General features: G+C 36.1%; 1 protein-coding gene across 7 annotated transcripts in view; it reads left to right on the plus strand.

Moving 5' to 3' along the window:
• LOC133520942 (integrin alpha-8) overlaps positions 1-24,072 on the plus strand; it is a 229,797-nt gene that overhangs the window by 195,945 nt on the left and 9,780 nt on the right. For 2 of the 7 annotated variants that reach the window (XM_061855651.1, XM_061855653.1), the window contains 12 exons: positions 15,976-16,033; positions 16,204-16,269; positions 18,005-18,180; positions 18,680-18,886; positions 19,148-19,247; positions 19,600-19,834; positions 20,188-20,354; positions 21,142-21,284; positions 21,628-21,821; positions 22,285-22,546; positions 23,099-23,256; positions 23,697-23,872. In XM_061855651.1, the coding sequence (XP_061711635.1) occupies positions 15,976-16,033; positions 16,204-16,269; positions 18,005-18,180; positions 18,680-18,886; positions 19,148-19,247; positions 19,600-19,834; positions 20,188-20,354; positions 21,142-21,284; positions 21,628-21,821; positions 22,285-22,546; positions 23,099-23,256; positions 23,697-23,872 (1,942 nt within the window). Of the gene's footprint in view, positions 1-13,020; positions 13,184-13,958; positions 13,977-15,975; positions 16,034-16,203; positions 16,270-18,004; positions 18,181-18,679; positions 18,887-19,147; positions 19,248-19,599; positions 19,835-20,187; positions 20,355-21,141; positions 21,285-21,627; positions 21,822-22,284; positions 22,547-23,098; positions 23,257-23,696; positions 23,873-24,072 lie in introns of those variants that run through there. The other 5 variants (XM_061855654.1, XM_061855655.1, XM_061855656.1 and 2 more) reach the window with 4 other exon arrangements.

A 24,072-nucleotide genomic window follows, 5' to 3' on the forward strand; every position in this document is an offset into this window, starting at 1 on the left:
GATATACTTTGATGAAACAGTCATTTTAGTAGCCGTAAAAATATCAATAGCAATACTCATCTGATTTACATTTTTGCACTTCATTTCGAAGGAGGCACTCTTAGTCAGAGAAGAAATTTCAAAATTTCGTGACGACAAAGGCATTTTTAAAGTGAGATTTAACTAAGATAATTGTAAATTTTATAGCTTTATTTGGTTAGCATGAACTTTGGACTCGTTTGCACTGAACAAGCGATAAAAATAACTACTTTTCTGAGAAGTTTCGAGTAAAATTGCTAATAAGATGGTAATAACGCGTATTTGGTGATGTACGCGTTTATTAAAATACACTTTCGATTAAACCTGTATGGCAAGATAGTCTTTCATTGTTTATTGGCAGACACAGGCATATAACCTTTTACCTTCTTTACGTAGAAGAACGAAAGAAACAAGATGCGACATGCAGGTTCTGCCAGAAGTCCGAGGAGACTGCAGTGCACATTTTCTGTTCCTGTGGACCACTAATGTCAAAAAGAACTACCTACTTAGGGCGGCACGTTGCAACCCTATGAGGTACAGAATATTACGGCCCAAAGAATCTGGAACTTCTTGGATCCCACGGGCATGAGTGGATAAAGGGCCGACACAATAGATCACTATTTGGTCGACGTGGCATTCAAAGGCCCATAACATCCCAATAATAATAATAATACGTAGGTAACCAAACCTTTTAAAAAACTTGTACAAAAAAAATGTTCATCTGATTGTTCATTTAAACTGCGACATGATAAAAATATTATTTTTAAATAGGTAAGTACCTAGTATTTTTTTTAGATTTTGTACGAAATAGCCACTTGCATTAATTCGCCATTAATCCTGTTTCAGAAAATAAATAAAACATTTTTGCAAAAGAGCGTAATAAATGACAGACAGCGATTTTATAATAAAGTATTTAAGAATAAACATGTTACTATCCATTCATAAATAGACTTAATTAAGATTACAAGTTAATTAATTACATACCATTTATCATTTTTTATGCGGGTAACCCCAAATAAATCTACAAACAAGCAATGTCGTTTTGCAACCCGTATATAAAAACCAATTATCTACAAGCCATAAATTTTGGGGCTCAAAACGTCACAACATCTAAATAAACCATTTAAATTCATCCCGCGAAGGGTCCTTAATACCTTAACAATAAAATGTACCCCTAATAAAACACGTTATCATATTAGATTAGGTATGTAACGAAATCAGGGACCCTCAGGGATGTTATCTGGAATAATTTTATGGTTAGTTTTATTTATTTGACGTGTGTAAAAACGTGAGCGCTTTTTAAAACTCTTGGTCCTCTTTTGGCGTGTAACTGTTTTTAAACGAAATTCGTTGAAGTAATGGAACGGTTTTTACTCAGTAATCATCCTAGAATTTATAATAGTTTATTTTTAAACATGCATAAAATCACATGCCTTTCATATCAATTATAAAGCCATTTTGTATATTTGAGGTAAAATATCAGTAGAAAAGAACTATTAAAAGCTTGCACGTAAAATAAGTATTTTCATAAGTCATATTGTGCTACTTTACCGAACTAGTGCAATAATTACCACATTACATAACTATGTCAAAAATTATAAAGGCCTTATGTACGTCGTACAATACATGTGCGAATAGGTAATTCGCAACGAGTGGCGATAAATTAAAACATTAGTTCCTATTCCTAAGTTCCTACTTTTTTTTAATACTACGTCGGTGGCAAACAAGCATACGGCACGCCTGATGGTAAGCAGTCTCCGTAGCCTATGTACGTCTGCAACTCCAGAGAAGTAACATGCGCGTTGCTGACCCTAGTTTTCGCACTTGTATCATAATGTAATATTATAAGTCATACACAACCTAACTAAGGGTAGCCACCGTTTAAATTCAAACTACACCACCAATATTTCTGTAGTATTGCAGCGCGATAGACTTTTACAGATTGTAATGCAATCTGCAAAAATATATGGTGTGCAAGTGCAATGTACAATCCGGTAGCAACATTGATCATTATATTTGCAGTTGGCAGTAATACTGGTGTCAGTAGAAATTCGAACAGTACCTAAATGCATAATGTGTATAATACTTTTTTTTCTTTCTATGTTAGATATCATATATAAAATGGCGGTGCCGTAACAGATGTTTGTCTTTCGGCGAACAGTAGCACATCCCAAGATGCCGCCATCTCTATTATACTTCAAATTACTACTACCCAAGCCGCAACAAATTCTATTCAAAAATATATTCTATTTCCTAAGCCAGAAGATTCAAAATAAAACGACATTGGCATTTGTCGGACAACTCGGACACCTCTTATTCTTATACGTGCTTGGTTTCGCTAAGTTTATTAACAACCTGTGCATATTACATTTGCTGGTCTAGCGCAGAGCGTTTGGCTAAAAATACCAGCATAAATTGGTCTCTCATTATGTAAATATATTTTTGTACTCGTCGTGGTTGAGCTAAGACTTCGTAAACCAAACTATAATCGCATACTTTTCACTATGGGCTCCCGACTCGAGTATAATGAGTTCATTATCAAACGCTTTAGTGAACTATAATTAATTTGACCAATTTCGTCTCGACGCGGCCAAGAGGACAAAAGACATCTACGCGTATTCAATGAATAATAAAATCGTTTTTATCTTTTGTTTTATGATTGAAACTACTGAGATACTTAATTTTGTTTAATTATTTAGGTTGTATAGTAAAAAAAAAATATTTTAGTAGACTCATAGAAAAAGTGTGTATACCATAGTGATAAAATCAAGCTTTTCAATCTCGTACCTCACTTAGGCCACTCAGCAAGCTTCGTGGTTATTATTATTATTTCATTTATTGTTTAAAGGCACATATACGTAATTAATATTAAAGTTACTCGCCAAACGGCTTGCGCAGTTTGTTGGCGAGACAGCGCTCATAACTAACTAACTAACTAACTATTGTGGCGCAGTGATCCAAAGAGGGTCTTGGCCTCCAAAACGAGAGAACAATTTAGGCAAGTTAGGCCACGGTACTCGACTGAAAAGCTCTCCATTATATAACGATTGTATAAAATACTATACTGGTCTAGAGGTGATACTGGTCTACCTGAGACTATGTATTGTCAAATAATAGCAGTGCTAAAACAGTGTAAAGCACTAAAACGCAACATACCTGCCTTGAATTTACGTCGTATGTCCACATACTTAAGATAACACATCAACATGTTAGAAAGACGTAAAGGGTTTTAGTTTTCTCAAACTGTTTCTTACGGAGCGCATGAGAGCTTTTGCCTTCGAGTATCCAGTATTAGTTGGTCTCTAGAACCGTAACAACTTTATTTAAACAGATGTCAAATAGCTTGGGTTAAGTACAGAAAAGTAAAGGTGACGTTCGAATGCAGACTGCAACAGCGTCACTGCTGCAGTATTGAAGCGCGACATTACTGTCGGCTGCATTACCGCCGCAAATGTCTAAAATCCGGACAAAAATATTGATTTTCACATTTGCGGCAGTAACGCAGTCGGCGGTAAGACTAGATTAGATTAGCTGATTTATTTCATGAAAGACAATTACATAATTTTGTGTTGATGTCAAAAATATAAGAATTTCTATCATGATCGTCAAAATAAAATAAAGATTAAAAATACTAGTGAAATAAAATTATATCTTCAATAAGGATTGTCAATACAATTTGAATAAAAGAAAGTAGGTAAATACTTACAAAATCAAAAATATAAATTTGCAATGCCAAAACTTACGAAAATACAAGAACAATACAAATAAAAACAATAAATAAAAAGTCAAGTATCTCCAATAGGAACAGTCGTAACATTGTCATATAAATAGAGTAGGTATAAAATGATACAAATATTATCTCCCAATAAGTCAACACACAACAATATATAAAACAGTGAAATAGTAACTGCCAATAAGGATCGTTTGTATGATAAAGAAAACAATGTCAATAAGAATATAATAACTTCTGAATCATAATAATATCATTTCCATGAACTCATTTACTGAGTACAGAGGGTTTGCCAACAAAAGGGTAATGTCGCCAGTAATGAAACAGTGCTGCAGTAATTCTGTCGAATGCATTACTGTCACAAATGTAGCAGCAGTAATGCTGATACAGTCTGAATCAGAACATCACCTTAAGGAATACAACAAGCCAAACGCACATACAACCTTTACAAAATGGCCGCCATAACTCCAAGGTAAGGTTCACTTGATGTGCGATAAAAGTGAATAATTGTGGACGTCTGTGCAACAGTTTAAAGTTAGTATTGCACCGGTTTAATGCTCCTTTTTATTCCTTAAATGGACAATGAGGTGTTAAAGAGTTTCACGGTTCCTTTTAAGTCTTTCAACGTCGATTTAGACTTTAGATTTAATCTCCATTATATGGTTAACTAGAGATTTACCAGCTCCATGCTTCGTCTAGCTGTCGAGTAAACTAACACTTTAATCACTTATTCAAGTCGTAGCAGGTAACTAAATCAACACGCAGTATAAGTACCTAACAATATAACTTATATTATCCTGTCGCATACTTCTGTTGTTTCTCCAATAAATAAATAAAAATCATATCAAATTGATAAATATAATCGATCTCCGTGTTACTAATGTTACTGTCTCATTTAAATTCTATAATAAATAAATAAATTAAATAAATAAGTACGTACGTAACCGTATGTCACAGAGTGAACGCGTAGGGCTAAGATGGTCTGCTCTTTATCATTTGTCACCATGCCTATCACGTTCTAACAAGTATGTAAGCGCAAAGTGACGTGCATAGTGACAAGTGATAAAAATGGAACCATGCTGGCACCGAGGACTGAACATGTCCAGACGTGTGTTTAAATGTCTATGCCTGTACACTGTTAACTGTCTCTACCGATTGTGTACAAAGGAAGAGTTGTTTACTCTGTTTACATTATGGTGCGACGTATACGTGGACGAATACTTGCAATAGTTATTTTTATTTAGTAGGACAGTCGAATTCATAAATATGTATACATATTTTCACCTTATTGCGATGGTAATCCATTTAATGTATACATATTTATGAACTCGGCTGTACCTTGATATTTTTCCGCTTTTTTTTTCTTTGAATATAATGCTAATGAATATATTATAGAAAACATAATGCAACATGACGTAAATATATTAAGAGGCTGTCAACACCCAATGTCCTTGAAATTGATGTTACTTAAACAGTTTTTTAAGAAAGACTATTTGTTTTAGTCAAGTAAGAAAAATATATGTTCATATTAATTATATTTCAAAGACCGTGGTCGTACTCGATACACGATTGAACGAAATCGGCTCGATAGAAAATAATTGCAAAGATTGGTCTTAAAATCACAATTAAACGGTTTTATGTCTTTATTGTTTTGACTTATGGGTCTGCAATTAAAATCACTATTTCAAAACATTGATATCTAAACCTTGGTCGAGTTAAATATTACACTAATAATCCACTTTTTTTATTTAAATATTTTTCTTATTATTCCCTTTCCCAGGCCCAGTAACATGCGACAGTGCTATCTCATTTACTCCGATACAAATAGACAGTGTGCGCGCTTTAGGTATTGACAGCCTCTTAACCACGAAGCTAAGTAAAAATTCCATAATTCAAATTCCAATTCGCTTTAAAGATTCAAATTCAAATTAAATTTAAAGATTCTTTATTCTTATAAGAATTTGTACAATTCACTTAAAATGAGAACTTAAATTTATTCATTTTATTTACATATTCCATGTCACCAAAGGAGCGACAGACACTGATTACAATTACAATAAGCACTTTTGTTATTATTTATTATTTTATCATGGGTAAAATATAAGTTTTATTTATTTATTAACAAAACACCTACATTAAAAGTTTCACCAAACTGTAAAACAGTTTGTTGGCGATGAGTATTATAAATTTTGTAAAATATACAGGGTGACCTTAGCCATTGGACAAACCCTGAAATCCCACGTAGGGTTATTTCTCAGGAATGCTCTAATGTTAATATTTTTAAATTAGAACAAAAGATAAAAAAAATTTTCGAACAAAAGTTATTTGCAATAATCGACAACAAAAAAAAAACACACTGTGTTAATCTTTGGCAGTGTTTTTGACAATTTGTTCGAAATATTTGATAATGATGACATTTTTCAAAAGTCAGAAGCTTATTAGTGTCATAAATAAAAAAGATAATCATAAAGGTCGAAGAAGGTTCCATACTATTCTTTGAAGATATTACCTTAGGAGCTACTAACACATACAGGCTGCTCCAAAGTAAAAAAAAATTTCACCCCCACCTTACGTGTAGGGGAGGTACAATAAAAAAAAAATTTAGATTTTATTGTACGACTTTGTCGGCTTTATTGATTTATATATCCATGCCAAATTTCAGCTTTCTAGCACTAACGACCACGGAGCAAAGCCTCGGACAGACAGACGGACATGGCGAAACTATAAGGGTTCCTAGTTGACTACGGAACCCTAAAAATGGTAATTTGTTAATTTCTTCGAAACCGCTACACCGGTTGTTATGATATTTTGTACACTGGTTCTAAATACCCTAATGCATATGTACATTTCGGCTTTGTCCAATGGCTAGGGACACACTGTATATTCCGTAATGTCAATATCAAGGCAGGAAAATGAGGACTACATTTGTATGAAGAAACGCGCGTCCACTATCGTCTTAAGTAAATTTATAAATTAAGAACCCATTAACCAAAATACACCTAACATTGATATTTACTATACTTATATTTACTCATTTTCTCTTCATTATAGGTACAAGTAATTTCAATTGCAGTAACTGTTATATAATTTACTTAAGATTCCGATCCTTAATAGTTTTTTTTTTTCATTACGTTTTTTTCTTTTTTTTTCTTTCCTAAAACTTTGTTTAATCACTGTTTAAGTTTAGGTTCTAAGACACATAAGGTGTAACTTTTGAATGTCTTAACCTATTGCTTATTATTTATTTATTTCAGTACGAACCAATAATATTTTGTTATAAAACGAAACATAATTAAAAACTAAAAATCTAACTCTCCAGTATCATTATGTTGTTTATTTAGAAATGCAGTCGTTATTATTTATTTATTTACCGTATGAATAAGTTAGTTTATTGACAGAGTTATAAATCATTCCATTTCAATCGCACTCAACGACTGACTCAAAAAGGCCTGCTAACTTTAAAGGCAAACGTCGGAATACGCGCACAGACATCCTTATAAAGGGGAATGAATAAATTCCGAAATATGTCACATTTGTATCTTATTGCAACGCTACCCTTTGTAATACAAAATTCCCTGTCACTGCGAGTTTACCAATATGGCTCGTCTGTACGCGTCTTGGTGTGGTTAAAGATTTCTTAAGCCAGCCGAGTCGAGCTCTCATGACCAGTAAAATTCTAGCTTGAAAAGTTACAAATGGATTCAATAAACGCATATTGCGCATGCAATAACTGTTGGCTCCTCTACGTGATGGCCCAGCGCTGGACCAGCGAGATGGCCATAAGATGGTGATGGCTCTTCTACACGATGGCCCAGCACTGGACCAGCGAGATGGCCATGTGATGGTGATGGCCGCTCTACACGATGGCCCATCGCTGGACCAGCGAAATAGCCATGCGATGGTTGAGAGCACGCACTATGGAATGGGCCACGTCTAGATGCGTACGCACCATCGTTGGCCCACTACCTTTGATGTGCGGACGAAAAACCAACAGTACGTCGAGAATAGTACGACTTGCCACCAACCACACCAACCAACAACCAACATACATACACACATAGCGTGACAAAGCGTGAGGCTTACCAACGCCTCACTCTATGTCAACGAACGTGTTAAGGCAGAATGATTGATTAGAGGCCACTAAACAAAAGCCAAAAAGTAAAAGTAAGGTCTAAAAAGCAAGGACGAGTGAGGGAAGTTCTATAAATGACGGTGGCTAGACGTTTGCCTTGCAAGACATTTATTTATAGAGAAATGGATGTCTTTTAGCTGACATATCCCGATAAGTCATTGGTATTTTATATTGGTTAATCCACCATCGGTGGTGGCCTAGTGGATATGACGTCCGAGTTTCAATCTGGAGGTCGCGGGTTCAAATCCTGGCTTGTAACAATGAGTTTTTCGGAACTTATGTACGGCATATCATTTGATATTAACCACTAGCTATTCGGTGAAGGAAAACATCGTCAGGAAACCTGCGAACATTCGCGAAGAAATTCAAAGGTGTGGTCCCCAACCCGCATTGGGCCAGCGTGGGGACTATAGCCCAAGCCCAATCGAAGGGAGGAGGCCTGTGCCCAGCTGTGGGACGTATATAGGCTGTTTTTTAAATTATTTAATCCACCATCACCGTCTGTTACTGGTCCTATTCGTGGGCACAAGCCTCTATTTACTCTACAAGAGGCTTTGGGCTGTAGTCCTCACTAGTTCAGGCTCTTGGGGTTTACACATTATTTTTGAATTTATTCCCATAACGTATTCAGACGTTCATCACGCTGAAAAGCTCCTTACTAGGTTTTCCGTACATATAAGTCTAAGGAAACTCATTACTTAGTACCAGCAGGGATTTGGACCTACAACATCCATACGAGTATTTAGAAGCCGCAGAAGCCTTGGTTTATTGGTGCTTATTCTGGTTCGTCAGAGTGTTAGACTCGCCAGTCCTCGACATTACAAGTGGAATAACTTTAGCAAAATAGCCGATGCGGCAGTCATTTGCAGACAATAGCGTTTCGGCGGGAGCGGACGCCTTGACCGTTTACGAAATAAGGATTTGTCTGCTTTTATACTATGGGCTAGTATTTATGGGATAACATTCAAAGTTATTGTTTTTGTAAACAGACTGTCAGTTTTATATCTGTCACAGCCTACGTAGTGGTTATTAGTGTGATGGTCCCAGCAGAACTAATAGTTGAAATTTGGAAGGTTGAATTAGGAGTTATTTTAAGTAACATCTCAGAGTATTCGTGGTTCTCTCATGACTAAGAATCATTACAGACCTACCGATCAATCTCTTCATACAGTAATTCTTCGATCCACGGGCTTTTTAGCTGGCGACCTTAAAAAAATACATTTTGGGGTACGCTTGCCTTCAACTAAATACGAAATTGCTTTTCTGGAGGTGTAAATACTCATCGAGTTATAAAGGGGTCAAAAGTAGCTCGAAATGATCCATAGGCTACGGTGACTGTTTACCATCGGGCAGGCCGTATGTTTGTTTGCTACCGTCGTGATGCATCTACATAAACATATATGCGTGTCTAGAAGTTGACCAACGGTATAAAATTGCGTTTTTCCTTCAGACTAGGAATTTGTGTCGAAAGGAATCTGTCAATTCCCATCCAACCTTTCGGTTGGAAAGCGGTGCCTTTCATATGTTAACCCAGTCAATAATCATAATAACAAAGGCTAATTTTATCTGTCATAAAGTTGGCACTTTCACAACTTAATATTCAATTATTGGCAATAGCTTTATGGATCATAAAACGCACGGAACGTGGCAGATTTACCCTTTGAATGGCTGACAATATCGTTGCTGGGTTGTTATTGCTGCCACCTTTAAAATATAGTTTATGGATGCAAAATAGGTACAAAATGTCGTCAAAGAAGACCGATGTGTTTTACTAAGTAACGCTTAGGTCCTGGTCTCCGGTCGAACGCCGTACACTGCGTACAGTATCACAATATTTAGGAAGACAGCGTTTCTATAGAATGTGATACTGGGCGGGTCATTTTCAAATTATATGATTGCTGTCAGACTCTACTCCGTTAAACTTTTCCTACATTTAGTATGGTTTGGCGGACTTTAGACGCAGGCACGAATCTAGAGAATAACCCGGGCGTTAGTTGGACACGATATTGTCTAACACTAGATACACTAAAAGACCATTAATATTTATCACGTGACAAGAACGCGCGGTTTGCGCGTGTTTTGTTCTATACAATGTTTTGTTTGTATATAAACAAACACAAAACGCGTGCATAAATATTAATTTTACGCCAAATTGAAAAGGCTAACTTTCTTCGAAGCTAAATAAGCGACCACGGAGTATATTAACTAACTTCACAAATCTCTTATCTTTCTGAACGTTATGTTACAAAATAAACTTTTCCCTGAAGTCTTAAGGTTGAAGATTAAACAAAGCAAATCTGTTGTAAGAGATTTCTGCGACTAGCAATGTAAAGGCTGTACCTTTGTCGGAGTAAACATTGGTTTTGGGAGATTTCGTATTGATTTATGTCTTCGAGTGGTTTCTTTGGAAATAACCGTGTAATGGGAGAGTTTTATTCCAAAAAGGCCTATGTTTATTCAAGGATTGATGGAAGTTGGACGTTTAGACTTGAAGAACAGAATGTTGTAAGTTATGTACCGTAAGGCCTGAATTTCGATGAGGATTGCGAAAGAACAATGGGTAAGTAGGTATTGACGATTAAAGTTTTTGTAATCTGTGAACGAATGATTTGGTTAAGATCTAAGGAATATTAAGTAAATAGCCACAAGGATCTTCTCAACGATCGGTCGAGTAATACTCTAATGATTAAGTGTAATCCAACAGTTTTCTTTTTGGACATCTGGCTTACCCATTAGATAGAGGGATTCTTTTACCTGTTAGGTACATTATGTATAAATAAAGATGGCTTTTGCAAAAAAAAAACATTTACAGTGGATGTACCCGTTGAAAATTGTTAATTCCATGTACTTAGTTATTTTCGCATTAGCATGCGCCAAAGGGCAGGGAAGCGCCGCCATGCAACTGCACCTCTATTCCATTTGCTTGCATCTTCTCAAGAAAACTAATGTTTATATGACCTTGAAAACTCTAAAATATATTGAAGACGACGATTAACACCGCAGCTTTATGGACATCCAATGTTAAGAAACCTTAATAATTCCTATAAAAAAAGCATAAAAAAGGAAAACCAACGGTTCTGCTTTTGCTGCTGCAGGACCATCCTGCTGCTGGGCCATCCTGCTGCATCGAGACACAGCTACTTGCTAAAGCGAGAGCGTAATGCCTGTGTCACTTTCACACTCTAGTAGCTCCTCTCATGCAGTTCTTGAGTCGTTAACTTCATGATGTACTTAACTATTTTAGGTTACCCCCCTAATACTGTCCTCTAGGGCTCCCGATCCTGAGACTTGTGTATGGAAGCTTTAACGTAACTTTGGAATCTTTTTGTACCACCACCACCACGTATGTCTATCATCTGTCCTTATATGCTTCCTGAGCGTTTGCCACCATGTAAATAAAACAATAGATATGTGATTTTTACTCTTATTTTACTAGAAATGCGGTGTTTTATATAATTTTCTACTCTCTCTTATCGGATGATATTGCGCACGTGAAGCTAATCCTTGGTATATGTTGGCAATACGCCTGCGCGCAACGTCGCATATTCATCGCGGCGCGGGCGCACGATTCAATGCTAAATTTAATGTCCTAGCTTTTATTGATTTTAAAGTTGTCTCGTTTTTAGTGGCGTGGGAAAGTTAAAGTTATATTTTCTCTGGTTAAATAATCTGTCTACTTCTAAAACTAAAAACCTGCTGTAGGTGTAATTATAATATGCCAAAGTATTTACCTACATTACCAGTGGAGACCGAATAACTAGCTACATACCGTAAAACCATCTCAAAATTCTGCCATCTTCTCCCCACGATGGTGCAAAATTAACTTAAATATGTTCGCAGGTAGGACTTTCATTTGGTAAACAAGATATTTTTAGAAATTGAAGAAATAACTCAGACCAGACAAAAATTAGTATTGATATTGAATTATGTATTGTACGGTACTTTGCAAATAGCTTGTATGATATCTAAGTATTATAAGTGTCATACGTAATACAAAAAATATCTAAGCTATTTGATTTATTTTGGTATAGCCCTTACATTTAGGTATGCTTTAACACGCTTTGGTTTTGAATAATATTTTAACTATCCGTAATTTTCTAATTGTCAATCAATCAACAAAGATCAGACCCCTACAAAAAACACTCGATTGACAAAACTAACAAAGCAAAACACATGTATAACATTTTTTAAGCGGTTTTTTGTGAAGTTTTTATCAAAGCTTCGAGCTTTCATTGAGATATCTTATGCCTTCGTCATCTCTGTTTACTCACAATAAGCCTTATTGCTAAGACATAAGGTACACCGACGGTCATTAATGGTGACTGCTGTTAGTATGTTCACACGGACAATTTTTTGCCTTTTTTTGTTGAAGCTGTATCTTTAAGGGTTTTAAGTAAATCCGTAGTTCTGTTTTGAGTGCAACAAAGATTTGGAAGCGGAAGCTGTGATGACTTTATATTTAAAGTCTTGTATATATTATTGTACTCGTGGTATTATCGGTAACATATTAAAACAAACCTTGGGGCCATGGAGGCCAAGTGCGCGTCGGCTTTTTAAAGATTTGTCGGCGCGCCTAATAGAGGCCTCGGGCGACCAGAGGGCTGGCCACAGTGGCCACTATTTCGCACAGCGTATAAGTATCGCCATACAGCGGGGAAATACGGCCAGCCTTCTAGGCACCTTGCCCATTGACGGCGATTTCGGCCATTTTTTTTATCTTTAGTTTAAGTTGTTAGTAAGTTTTATTATGTATGTTTATTTCTTTGTTTTTGGATATTAAAAGTCTTATAACAAACAACATTATGAGTATTATTCACTAACACAAACGGGACTTAATCGCGTATTAAGTTTTCAATTTACCCCCGACGTTTCGAGGAAAATCGTCAGGTGAACAAGTCTGCTGTGGCTGAGCATTTACTGGAGTCAGGACTAAACCTCTGGATCGAGCTGCATAACCCTAAAATCCTTTCCCTGGATCGCGATTTCTATAGCAGAAAAGTGCGGAAAGCCATTGAAATAAAAAAACATTGCAATTTCAATCGGGACGAGGGTTTGGGGAACTCATCCACATGGAAGCCAGTCATTAGTATATGTAAGCGAGAACGAATATCGACAGTCGAAAAATCGAATATCGTTAGTGTTTTGTGTCGACAGAGTAACATCCCTAGTGAGCAGAATGTTCAAGTCAATAAACAAGATCAAGTGCGGGTAGTTCGAAAAACTCGCGCGGCTAGATGTTGATGTCAACTTTAGCCAGTCTTCTCCGAGACCACGGGGACAACGCCGTCCTCGAAATGTCGGAGGTAAATTCAGAACTTAATACGCGATTAAGTCCCGTTTGTGTTAGTTAATAACGTGTAAAAATCGTTAAAGTTTAAATCAGTGTTTAACATGATTTATTTATTTATTTATTTAAACTTTATTGCACAATATAACAAATAAAGTACAAATGGCGAACTTAATGCCTAAAGGCATTCTCTACCAGTCAACCATCAGGCTAAACAGAAACAGTAGTACGTGCAGGCATTAAACAAAAAACAGAATAAGTAACTTAAAACAAGCAAAATAGCGATAAATAATATATACTAACGGTTATAAACTTACATAAATATACTATAATTAAATATACATACATATATATTAATTTATGTACCCAGTGCAAAAAATACTATGACTACGAAGGACAATTAACCAGAGAGCCTGTCTGATGTTGAGTGGGAGATCATTCCAAAGCCGGATCGCCTGAACGGTAAAGGAGTTAGAGACAAAACCAGAACTATGACAAGGAACAGTAAGCTTGAGACTACGGGACTCGCGAAGGGTGCAACCTGTTCGGGCAGTTATAAAATGAAATTTGGATCTGAGATAGTCGGGTGCTGTTGGATCGAATAAAACAGAGTATAGTGTGCACAAAATTCGCAACGATCTACGTTCACGAACAGGGAGCCAGTTAAGCCGACGGCGATATGCAGATATGTGGTCATTATGAGTATTTTTAAACTTTTAAACATTATTTTTAAACATATTTCTTCCCGTAGTATAAGAATAAAGAAAACATTGAAGTGTAATTAGTTAGTTGGCGTGTAAAATGTAAAAGTGAGTGTAGTTAAACGAATTTTACCATATTTTCTCAAACAAAAAAAAAAATTGTAAGTACGTGAAATGTTTTAAAAGTTTTTAGGTACCTAACTAACCTTTCTTTGCTTTCTTTAGCAAGCGACAATGTGGTATCTTTTGCTTGAGAACGACACTATTTAGAAGATACCTACATAATTATTTTCTCAATATCACAAAAAATGTATTGTCCTCGCTAAATTATTTTCAAGATGTAACTAATATAATAATATCCTAAGAAACATACTTTAGTTACACTTTACAATAACACTTGCTAGTACACATGCGTAGATATAATTAGGTACAGAGGGTCTACCGCGAACCACGTTCGACGTGTTGCCTCTCTATTGCACTTGTAAATTCGTACGTAAGTGTGACAGAGAGGCAACACGTCGAACGTGGTTCGCGGTAGGCCCTCAGTGCACAGATTTATTACGCTGTGATAACCAAGGGACGCCACTTAAAATATCATAAAAATGAACTCCAACTTTATCTATCCTGACACCCCCCAATCAGACGTCCCAAGTGGAGAGTGGACCTATAAAAATATACAGACCAGTCGTAAAAACAGGGCTATCAAACAACACTTTGTACTCGAGGTTTGATTGCCATGTGTTAATTTCAATTGATCTCTTTTGAATTGAACTTACGCGTTTAATTAAAGATTACAAGAAATGATTCAAGAAAGTCCCAAGTGCATTGTTGTTTGCAATATTACACGCAAATATGTACTTTGCAACCTAGAAGAGATAAGAGAAGTTTTCTAGGTGTGATTATGTTTTCTTTTTTTTTCTTTTAAGTGACCAAAACGAGGGTAATTTATATGTTAGGGAGTTTAAGAATGTGTAGTTGTTAGCTCATTGATCGGAATAGTCATATAAGTAGCTCATTAGAGAGCATGAATAGATAGTTGATTTCAAATTGATCTATGAACACATCTGATCTGCTGTCAGATACATAAGTTAATGTCGTTAATTGAGTTGTATACAAACATCACTATTAAAAACCTAGTTGTTGGTTGTGTATTCTTCTGTAGGTATAGGAACATATGCTTTAGGTCTTTTAAGTAAATACATATCTTTATCTTCCTTTTCAGTCCTCACTCTTACATTTGTTTAGCGTGATCTTCTTTTATTTATTGTCATTTTTTTTCTTTTTTAACTAGGTATGCCTGAAATGGGTTTATTAAGATTTTGTGCAACAATTCCAGGGCCTACTAATTATGGGGATTACTAACATTATTTTAACGGTTATAAACTTATAAAGCTCATTTGTAAAACTTCCGAACAGTCCTTGTAGTAACATCCCGATACATTTAAATATCGACGACATATTTGAGTGCCCTGCATCATGTTTTATCTCCAAACATACACTTGAGACACACCACCAACATATTTGCTGTTCTGATAGATCTTACTGAATTGATATAGAGTATTTTATTGCGTGATTCGATACCCGAGTAGTTATTACGTTTACGTTCAAAAGTCTATTAGAAAAACGTATTTCAAACGTATGGATCTTCTTATTCTTACTACCTTTTGCTATCTGTAGTGTCATGTAATGGAAGTGATTGAATAGTTTATATCGGCTGCCATGTGGTGACAGTTGTTTATACTTAAATTGAGTTTTCAAGTATCTTGTTAAGTATTGGGATCTTGCGGACATCTGTTTTGTTAACTGATTTGATAAATACAATAAAATGTATATTTTATGATATATTGTAAATGCAATAATTTAATTCAAAACGCAACTATTTTATAATGTTGTCATTACATTCAGAATAGCAACCACATGTTTCAGGTAAATAAATTAACTCAATGATATCTTGAACAATACAGGCAATTTTATTGAGACAGAATTCTAAACTGAGCTGTGAAGTTTAACTTAAAAAAACAATGGTAGTAATTAAATTAAGATATTTTGTATAAGTTTGAAAAAATCAAAGTAGAAATGAAATGCAGCGCTTTTTTCTTCTTTCCAGGATGTCAACGGATTCGAGCGCTTATTCATGGGAGCACCTGGCAGCTGGTACTGGCAAGGTAACATAAAGCCACATTATTCTTTTCAACTCCCTTCATTTTCTCTTTACTTTCTATTCCTGAGACTCCGTTTTCGGAGTCTTTAATCTGGCGCATTATTGTACCGTTATCAAGCTTCAACAGTTCAACGCGATGGAGAACTAAGTGTGTCTGAAATGTTCAATCCACAGGGCGAACAATATCAATAGACCCTACCGAGCCACAGATCAGCTACTATATGAAAATACCGGAGGAAGGTAAAACAAGGCCAGAACCAATAACTCGTTAACCGAATAACATAGCCAGGCTTATGAGCGCCTAATCCTAATGCCTTGTGAACCATTTACAGTTGTTTTAAATCTTAATTCTGCTAATGTTCGAGATAATTCCACTAATATAGGTGCTCACGAAGGCGGGGAAGCTAACATGGATCTTAATTGTTAAGAAAATGTATTGCAAACATGACGAAAACTAGTAACATTAATACCGAGGACATTGGAAATATTTTTGGATTCAAGAAAAAGCGGTGGAGATATATTATAATTAATATTACTGTCATCATGTTTGCAAGGAAACATGTAGGGGATCGCCTTCGTGAGTAGAACAGTAACAATGTGTCCGATTTAGTATTTACTAACATGGTTGTTTATATTAATATCTGTCTAGAAATCCCTAAATTTCTCATGTATAGAGTAGAGGGCGTTGGTAAATTACCCTGAATGGTGACCCTTTAGGTATAGAGACTAATGGGATTTACATAAGGATTATGTTAAGTCAAATTATAGTGAGAATTAGTCTCGAACTTACAGAGTTAGATTTAATAATATAAACTGTGTCAACTAAACTATTCATCTATTTGATTGTTATAACTTTACCGTCAATCATTTATTTGAGTAGTTCAGTTTCATTAGCTTATTTGACATCATGACATCGACTGTAAAGTCCATTTTTCATACAGAAAAATGGCAAAAATACGAGTACTTAATCACAACCTCGCAGAAAAAGCTTAGTTCATGAAATTTTCTGCCGCATGACGTGTTTCGTGTTTCGTTGTCTATTTTTGAAGAAATTACATTTCAACAGCCAAATCATTTACTTTATGTCAAAAGTTTCTATCATCATATTCATTATTAATATTAAATGATTCATTGACGTTGCGTTTTGCTTACGCAGTTCTCGATATTTATAGAGGAAACCCTATAAATATCAATGTGCTATTCCCTTATTCCAATTCTTCGGTGTTTATTTCACGCCGTCGGTCCAGTTATAGTTTTGTTCATAATATATGTATGTTTTTATTATAAATTGTATATATACCTGTTCGTCATCACCTGTAATAAATCTGACAAGTACACGGTTTTAATCTAATGTGTAACCTTATATGTTTAGTGGCTAGGTTACTATGTGTCAATCAAAATCAAGCACATAGTTAATTAGCAGCTATGGGATGCACAACGACAATATATTAGTTATTTATTTTAAAAATGAGCAGTGTATAATGTTTTTTTATAAGGCGTAAAGGGAATAAGTTAACGCTTAGTAATTTATTTACAAACATCATATTTAAAGAATATTAATTAGCTTTTCAATTAATTCGTCAGCTGAAACAAGGCTTTGGTGACCATAATATTATAACAAAATGGTTTATAACTATAAAGCTACTTAACGAGGTGCTATTAATTATCATATTTACAATGACGATTCCAATAGTTCATTACAATCCATAATGCTTACAACATTTATAAGCATCAAATGTATCATTCTTAAAATGTTTCCATTACATCATTATTTTAATTCCTTGCCATTTCTCTTATATAATGTGGATGATTTCATACTCGATTGTAAAAGAAGTCAGTATTATGCAGTCACTTCTTTCAACACATTTTCCTAACACCTAAATTATATCATAAGACAAAATAAATTTCCCAAAAGACATTGAAATCATCCACATGACAACTTTTTATTAGCTTTAAATTCGTCTTTGCGTTTTAGGTCAAATAATCTCCCAGAGCGTTGCATCGAACCCAATCCTGATTGCCACCCCCGAAGCCAACCCTAAGTATGACGACTCGTACATGGGCTATTCGGTGGCTGTGGGAGACTTCGCTGGCACTAAACAGCAAGGAGTCGCTGTTGGAATGCCGAGGGGAGCTGGTCTGAAGGGTTTAGTAAGTATAAAAGACTAGCTTATGCCCGCGTCTTCTTCTGAATAGAATTAATATTGCTATAAACCACTTCCGTCGTAAATTCTACCCCCTTCCCCTCCCCTTTTCACTCCATTAAAGGAAATATTTTCGAGGTAAAAGCTATCCTATGGCCTTCCTTGGGACTCAAAGCAATCTCTATAACAAATTGCATCTGAACCGGTTCAGCGGTTTAAACTTGAAGTGGTAATAAGCATACAAGCAGACTGACAGACGACAGACACGCAGGGTTACATTCGCATTTATAATATTAGTACATATGTATTTTTCATAAAACCTTTTTTTTTTTAAACTATTGCAACGCAATACTTACCATGAAATGATTTACAAGTAAATAAGGCACTAAAATACATAACACTAGAAATTGTAAATAACCTAATAGAGTACGTTTATACGTTTTTGCCGTCGTCTGTATATCTGCATTTTTCTATCACATCAAATTCTAATTCATTATTATTTACAGGTGGTCCTCTATACCTGGGATCTGCAGAACATCCAGAACATCAGCGGCTCTCAGATCGGCGCCTACTTTGGCTACAGCCTGGCCGCTGGCGACATCGATGGCGACGGCCAAGATGACGTCATCGTCGGCTCGCCCATGTTCAGCAAACCTAAGAGCGACGGCTTTGAGCATGGGAGGATCTACGTCATTTACCAGGGAAAAGATAGGGTATGTTACCATCAAACTAAGATCAACGTCACTTAAGAGTTAACTGTGAAACTTCCCATACTTACAATAAAATATCGCGAACGTTTGAACGATGATAAAAGATAGTTTATGCACTAAACTATCCTTACTGATCCTTAGGATGTATGTAGTAGTAATCCGTGCATACTGGTTAACTTTTCACTGCTATAGGACGCAACAACATTTAACTTTGAAATGAAGATTATAAGATAGGTCAATATGTATATTGTTTTGTGGTTTCAGTCATTCTCGAAGAGCCATTGGATCACTGGAGAGGTGTCCAGGGGTAGATTCGGTTTGTCCGTCGCATCGCTTGGAGACATCAATTATGACGGTTTTGGAGGTAACCCTATTTCTTTTACTTTAATATTTATTCTGTAATAAGTTTTCTCAAATATTACACTGCCATTCGCGGAAATTAAATTCAAATACTTATCAACATTCTTCTTCTTTTGATTCATCTTCACTGCAGACTGCACTACAGAATAATTCACGAGAGCTAGATTGAACCAGTCATGAAGGTTTTCAGCCACATGCCTGTGTCTTCATAGAATATAACTCCTGCTACAGTAATGTTTCTATGAATTATCTGCAGGAGGACTTTGTACTTGAGACCCCGCTTGATATGACCGAGATGTTAAAGTTTGTTTCTTTACTTTATGGTGTCAATATTAACAATCTCGTTTTTATTCCAGATATCGCAGTAGGAGCTCCATACGGCGGCGAGCACGGTCGCGGCGTTGTCTACATTTTCCAAGGCAGCGAGATCGGTATCAGAGACAAGTACTCCCAAGCTATCAAGGCAGAAGACATATCTCCTTCTTTGACTACCTTCGGTTTCTCTTTGTCTGGGGGTGTTGATTTGGACGATAACAGCTACAATGACTTGGCTGTTGGCGCTTATAAATCGGACAGTGTTGTGTTTTTGAAGTTAGTATTTGTGAATATTGAATTTGCTTTTATGCTGACACTTTTTAAAGTGATTACTTTGGGTGGTTGGGATATAAATAAGTAGATTTAGCATTTCGCTGTTTGTCTTGCGTTCCTTTTCTCAAACTTAGTATCGTTTCTTGAATAGATTCGTTAAATGATTTTACCCTGTTTAAATTATTTTTATAATCAAAATATATATGCTTGTACGTACTATAGCCTAAAATTTATATTGCGATCGCTATTAGCGGTATTTTTCTCGTCAAATCTTATATTAATTGTATTTGCTGAAACTTATTTATGGTATCCGCATTTAAACCTATATCAAAAGATCTTTGATTCTTTGTTTTCAGGTCTCGACCAGTAGTAAAAGTGATGGCTGAGGTGAAGTTCCAAGAGGACACCAAGTTGATATCATTGACTGACAAACGTTGTACCACAAGGGACGGGACTAAAGCCGTCTGCTCCAAGCTCATATACTGCTTGCAGTATGGCGGTATCAATGTAGACCGACAAATTGGTGAGTATTATACTAGTTAGTTCAAGAATGATTATCCCTTAAATCACCGTTGTCATGATCAACATCGACAGAGACGATATATTATCATCATCACAGAGTTCAAAGATAGAGGTTAAGTCGATTTCATACACACGCATACTCAGTTATCAGGTTTGATCCTTTCACTGGTTGCCCTCGAGTTGTCTATTTTTTAACTATGTGATCATCATGATTATTATTGTCATCATCCACACCATTTATTGTACGGTTTTTATCGTGTATGTACGAGAGAGCTAAGAAGGCTATGTTGCCTCTCTTTTATCATCAATTTATAGCAGATGTAGCAGCGACATCGTCAATATCAACATTATTAGTATAATTGTCATCATCCATTTGTACTTATACATTAGCTTCTTCTATGCGACTGCTAAGCTGCTTCATTTAATATCCAGAAAGTAAGATTCCTTATTGTAACTATTTCTGAAAACGTGATGTTTTCAAAATGTGTATTCTTTTTTCCAAGCGGAAGGATACATCTGCTACTTTGGTGAGTGGAGAAGTAGCGATTGGCAATCATTGTCAAAATTACTCATCATTGTCATTCGGTGCAAATAACACCACATACTTACATATTTACCACTCAGTAGCCAATTGATGTTAGCATACACTGATAGTTTTGCACCATTGTTTGTTTGATGAATTTGCACTTCATGTCTTCAAATACGTGATGCGTCTCTCAATATTCACGTTATAGTTGACGAAGAAGAAAATTCAAAGCAACACTTAAATTTCATATTGACTCTTCCAGAATTTAACGTAAGCTTGGACCTTGACTCGAGGAAGACGACAACCAAGAGGATCTTGACCGAGCAACGGGAGTCCACCTACACGACTACCATTGTGCTCGTGCAGGGCGAGCAGAAGTGCGACAGCCTCACCGTCTATTTGGATGTGAGTGCTTAGATATTTAGCTACATTAACTAATAGGCTGGATTTCTAATCTAGGAAGGTCTCTGGCTAAACACACTTGAATGTATTAATTTTTTAATTAATACCCTAAGATCTTTATAATATCCGCCATGTCCGGTCGCCCTCTCCCAACAGTTTCCTGCAACCTTAAGGAAAAGGAACCTTTAGGTAGGAAAAGTCGTATACAATGATTTTCACGTTCGGTACTCAAAAAACCTTATTCAAAACGAAGTTCAGTGATTTTTGGGGATCTCTAAAAGTGTAATACAATAAAAAAGTACCATCTAAAAATAGTCAAATGTTGACCAAAGTTTTTCCATCCCAGGAGGAGATCCGCGACAAGCTAACCCCGATCGAAGTAAAAATGACTTACAACCTGATGAGCCAGCCGCACGGTGACATCGTACCGCCAGTTCTGGACCAGACGCAGAGCATTCAGGCAGCAGACTCCCTGAATATACAGAAGAACTGTGGTCCGGATAACGTGTGCATACCAGATTTGCATATGCAGGTTTCCTCGTAAGTTGACTATGTTGATACTGTTTACCTTACAGGATAAATTCTTAGTTCTCTATAACATGCAGCCAATTCTCAACCAGACGCAAAGAAAAAGAAGAAGAAGTTATTTTTCGACATAAATGTATTTTCATACTAGTCATGCCTGATCAGAGGATCATCAATCATATGTATAAATCCTCGTTTATTTTTACTATTTATTTGGCGTTTGTCGATAAAAGATTGTCACTTGGCTACGAATCAATGAATTGAATGTTAATGCTCACCTGTGTAAATATTTCTTATAATATGTATATAAATAAAATCTATCTATCTATCTACGGTCCCTGACTTTGCGTGCATGGTGCGACAAAAGTTGAAGAGAGCTTGCTTTGAGCAAATTGTAAAGTAGAGTTAAAATTTGCAAATCGAACTTATCATAATAAATGTTGTCTACTTGTTTTCTAATTTTTTTCTTCATTATCAGGCCGATAAGAGAATACACCCTCGGCTCCGGAGAGAACATCAATCTCGATGTGACAGTCGCGAACAGTGGAGAAGATGCTTTCGAAGCAGCATATTACCTGAAGATCCCTGCAGGAGTTACCTTCGCTAAAATGGAGAGGCTCGATAAAGACAGTGAAGCCAGTCAAGCCAACATTTACTGCTCGGTTATTGGTGGGAAGGATGTTAGTCTGAATACAACTTTGAAGTGTGATCTGGGAAATCCTATGTCTAGAGATGAAAAGGTTGGTATATTTACTGTCCCCATCTTTTCAATTGCAAGTTCGTATTCAATACAAAATATGTCTGGAAAAACCAGCATGTATTCTTGAGAAAGATATTGATTTCTCGGGTACTGAGCGGAATCAAGTAAACTTTAAGCATACGAAAACTACAATTTTTCAATAAATTGTCTAAATCGTTGGAATTCTTATCCCGCGCCCCTTATCCATTTGATATTTGTTAAATACCTTAACAATACTTCATTCTAGTTCTGAAAATGGAGAGGGTTTCTTTAAAATACCTTTTGTCATGTAATTTTGATAGCTGGTTCTCGCTAGTAGAGACCTACCACCTACTTGGTTTTGGCACAAAATTCGAATAATAATGTAACACGATTAAATGTGTGCCGGGGAAAAATATTTCCACGCAATTTCAACCATCTTCCCAAAGACACGGTTATAGTAGTGGAATCTCTTTTGTTAACCCTCCTTCTGAGGGATGAGCGACTTTATCCATCTTTAGAATATCCCTTATTTTCGAATAGACTATTCCCTATATATCCCTTGTCTCCCCAGGTCCATTTCCGCGTAGTCCTCGAAGTAGACACCACGGTTTCCAGCATGATGTTCGATATGGAGACCAACTCCACGAATCCTGAACAGAACACCAATTACGACAACGTGCAGCATCTCTCCATTGGTGTGTTGGTTAAAGCTATGCTGTCGGTCATTGGGTAAGTGTTATACTGTGGGGATTGATTGAAATATTGAAGTATTTTAAGTGCTTAGTAGTTGAAAAATGTAGTTATGTTTTGTGTGTATGCAGAAAATCATGACTGACGATGGTGAATATGAATTGACGGTTATCAAAAGATAATAATAAATAATAGTTACATATATACCTAATTACTTCCTAATCATATCACAAATCAATCTTTTTTTTTATAAAAAACATTAATGGTGTGATGTAAAAAAGAATAAAAATATATCTGAAAATTAAGTTAGCTTGTAAAAAACGATAAAAACTATCCGTAAAATGTTTGATCGAGTCAAATTGCTAATATTTTGTATCACTTGCTGTTTTTAGACATAACAGACAATTCCTGCATATTAAGTTAATAGCCTAACACAAGATCTACCTACATATATAAACATGGTATTTTGTACATTTCAGTACTTCCGACCCTCCTGAGCTCCACTACAACGCTTCCCTCTACGAGCTGGAGAACTTCACCGATGAGGCCAAGCTTGGTCCTCAGGTCATTCACAAGTACCAAATCAAGAACGAAGGGCCCTTCACCGCTGACGAGACGGAATTTTACATCATGTGGCCGTACCAGACTCTGACTGGTAAGATCAGCTTTTAATGCTGGAAAGATAACTTCACCGGGGCCAAATTCAGTCCCCAGGTCTACAAGTACTTACAATATCTAGGTTTGGCCTAGTGGGTAGTGACCCTGCCTACGAAGCTGATGGTTCCGGGTTCAAATCCTGGTAAGGGCATTTATTCGTGTGATGAGTATGGATATTTGTTCCTGAGTCATGGGTGT

Source organism: Cydia pomonella, chromosome 9 (assembly GCF_033807575.1).
Source record: "Cydia pomonella isolate Wapato2018A chromosome 9, ilCydPomo1, whole genome shotgun sequence".
Classification (NCBI taxonomy): domain Eukaryota; kingdom Metazoa; phylum Arthropoda; class Insecta; order Lepidoptera; family Tortricidae; genus Cydia; species Cydia pomonella.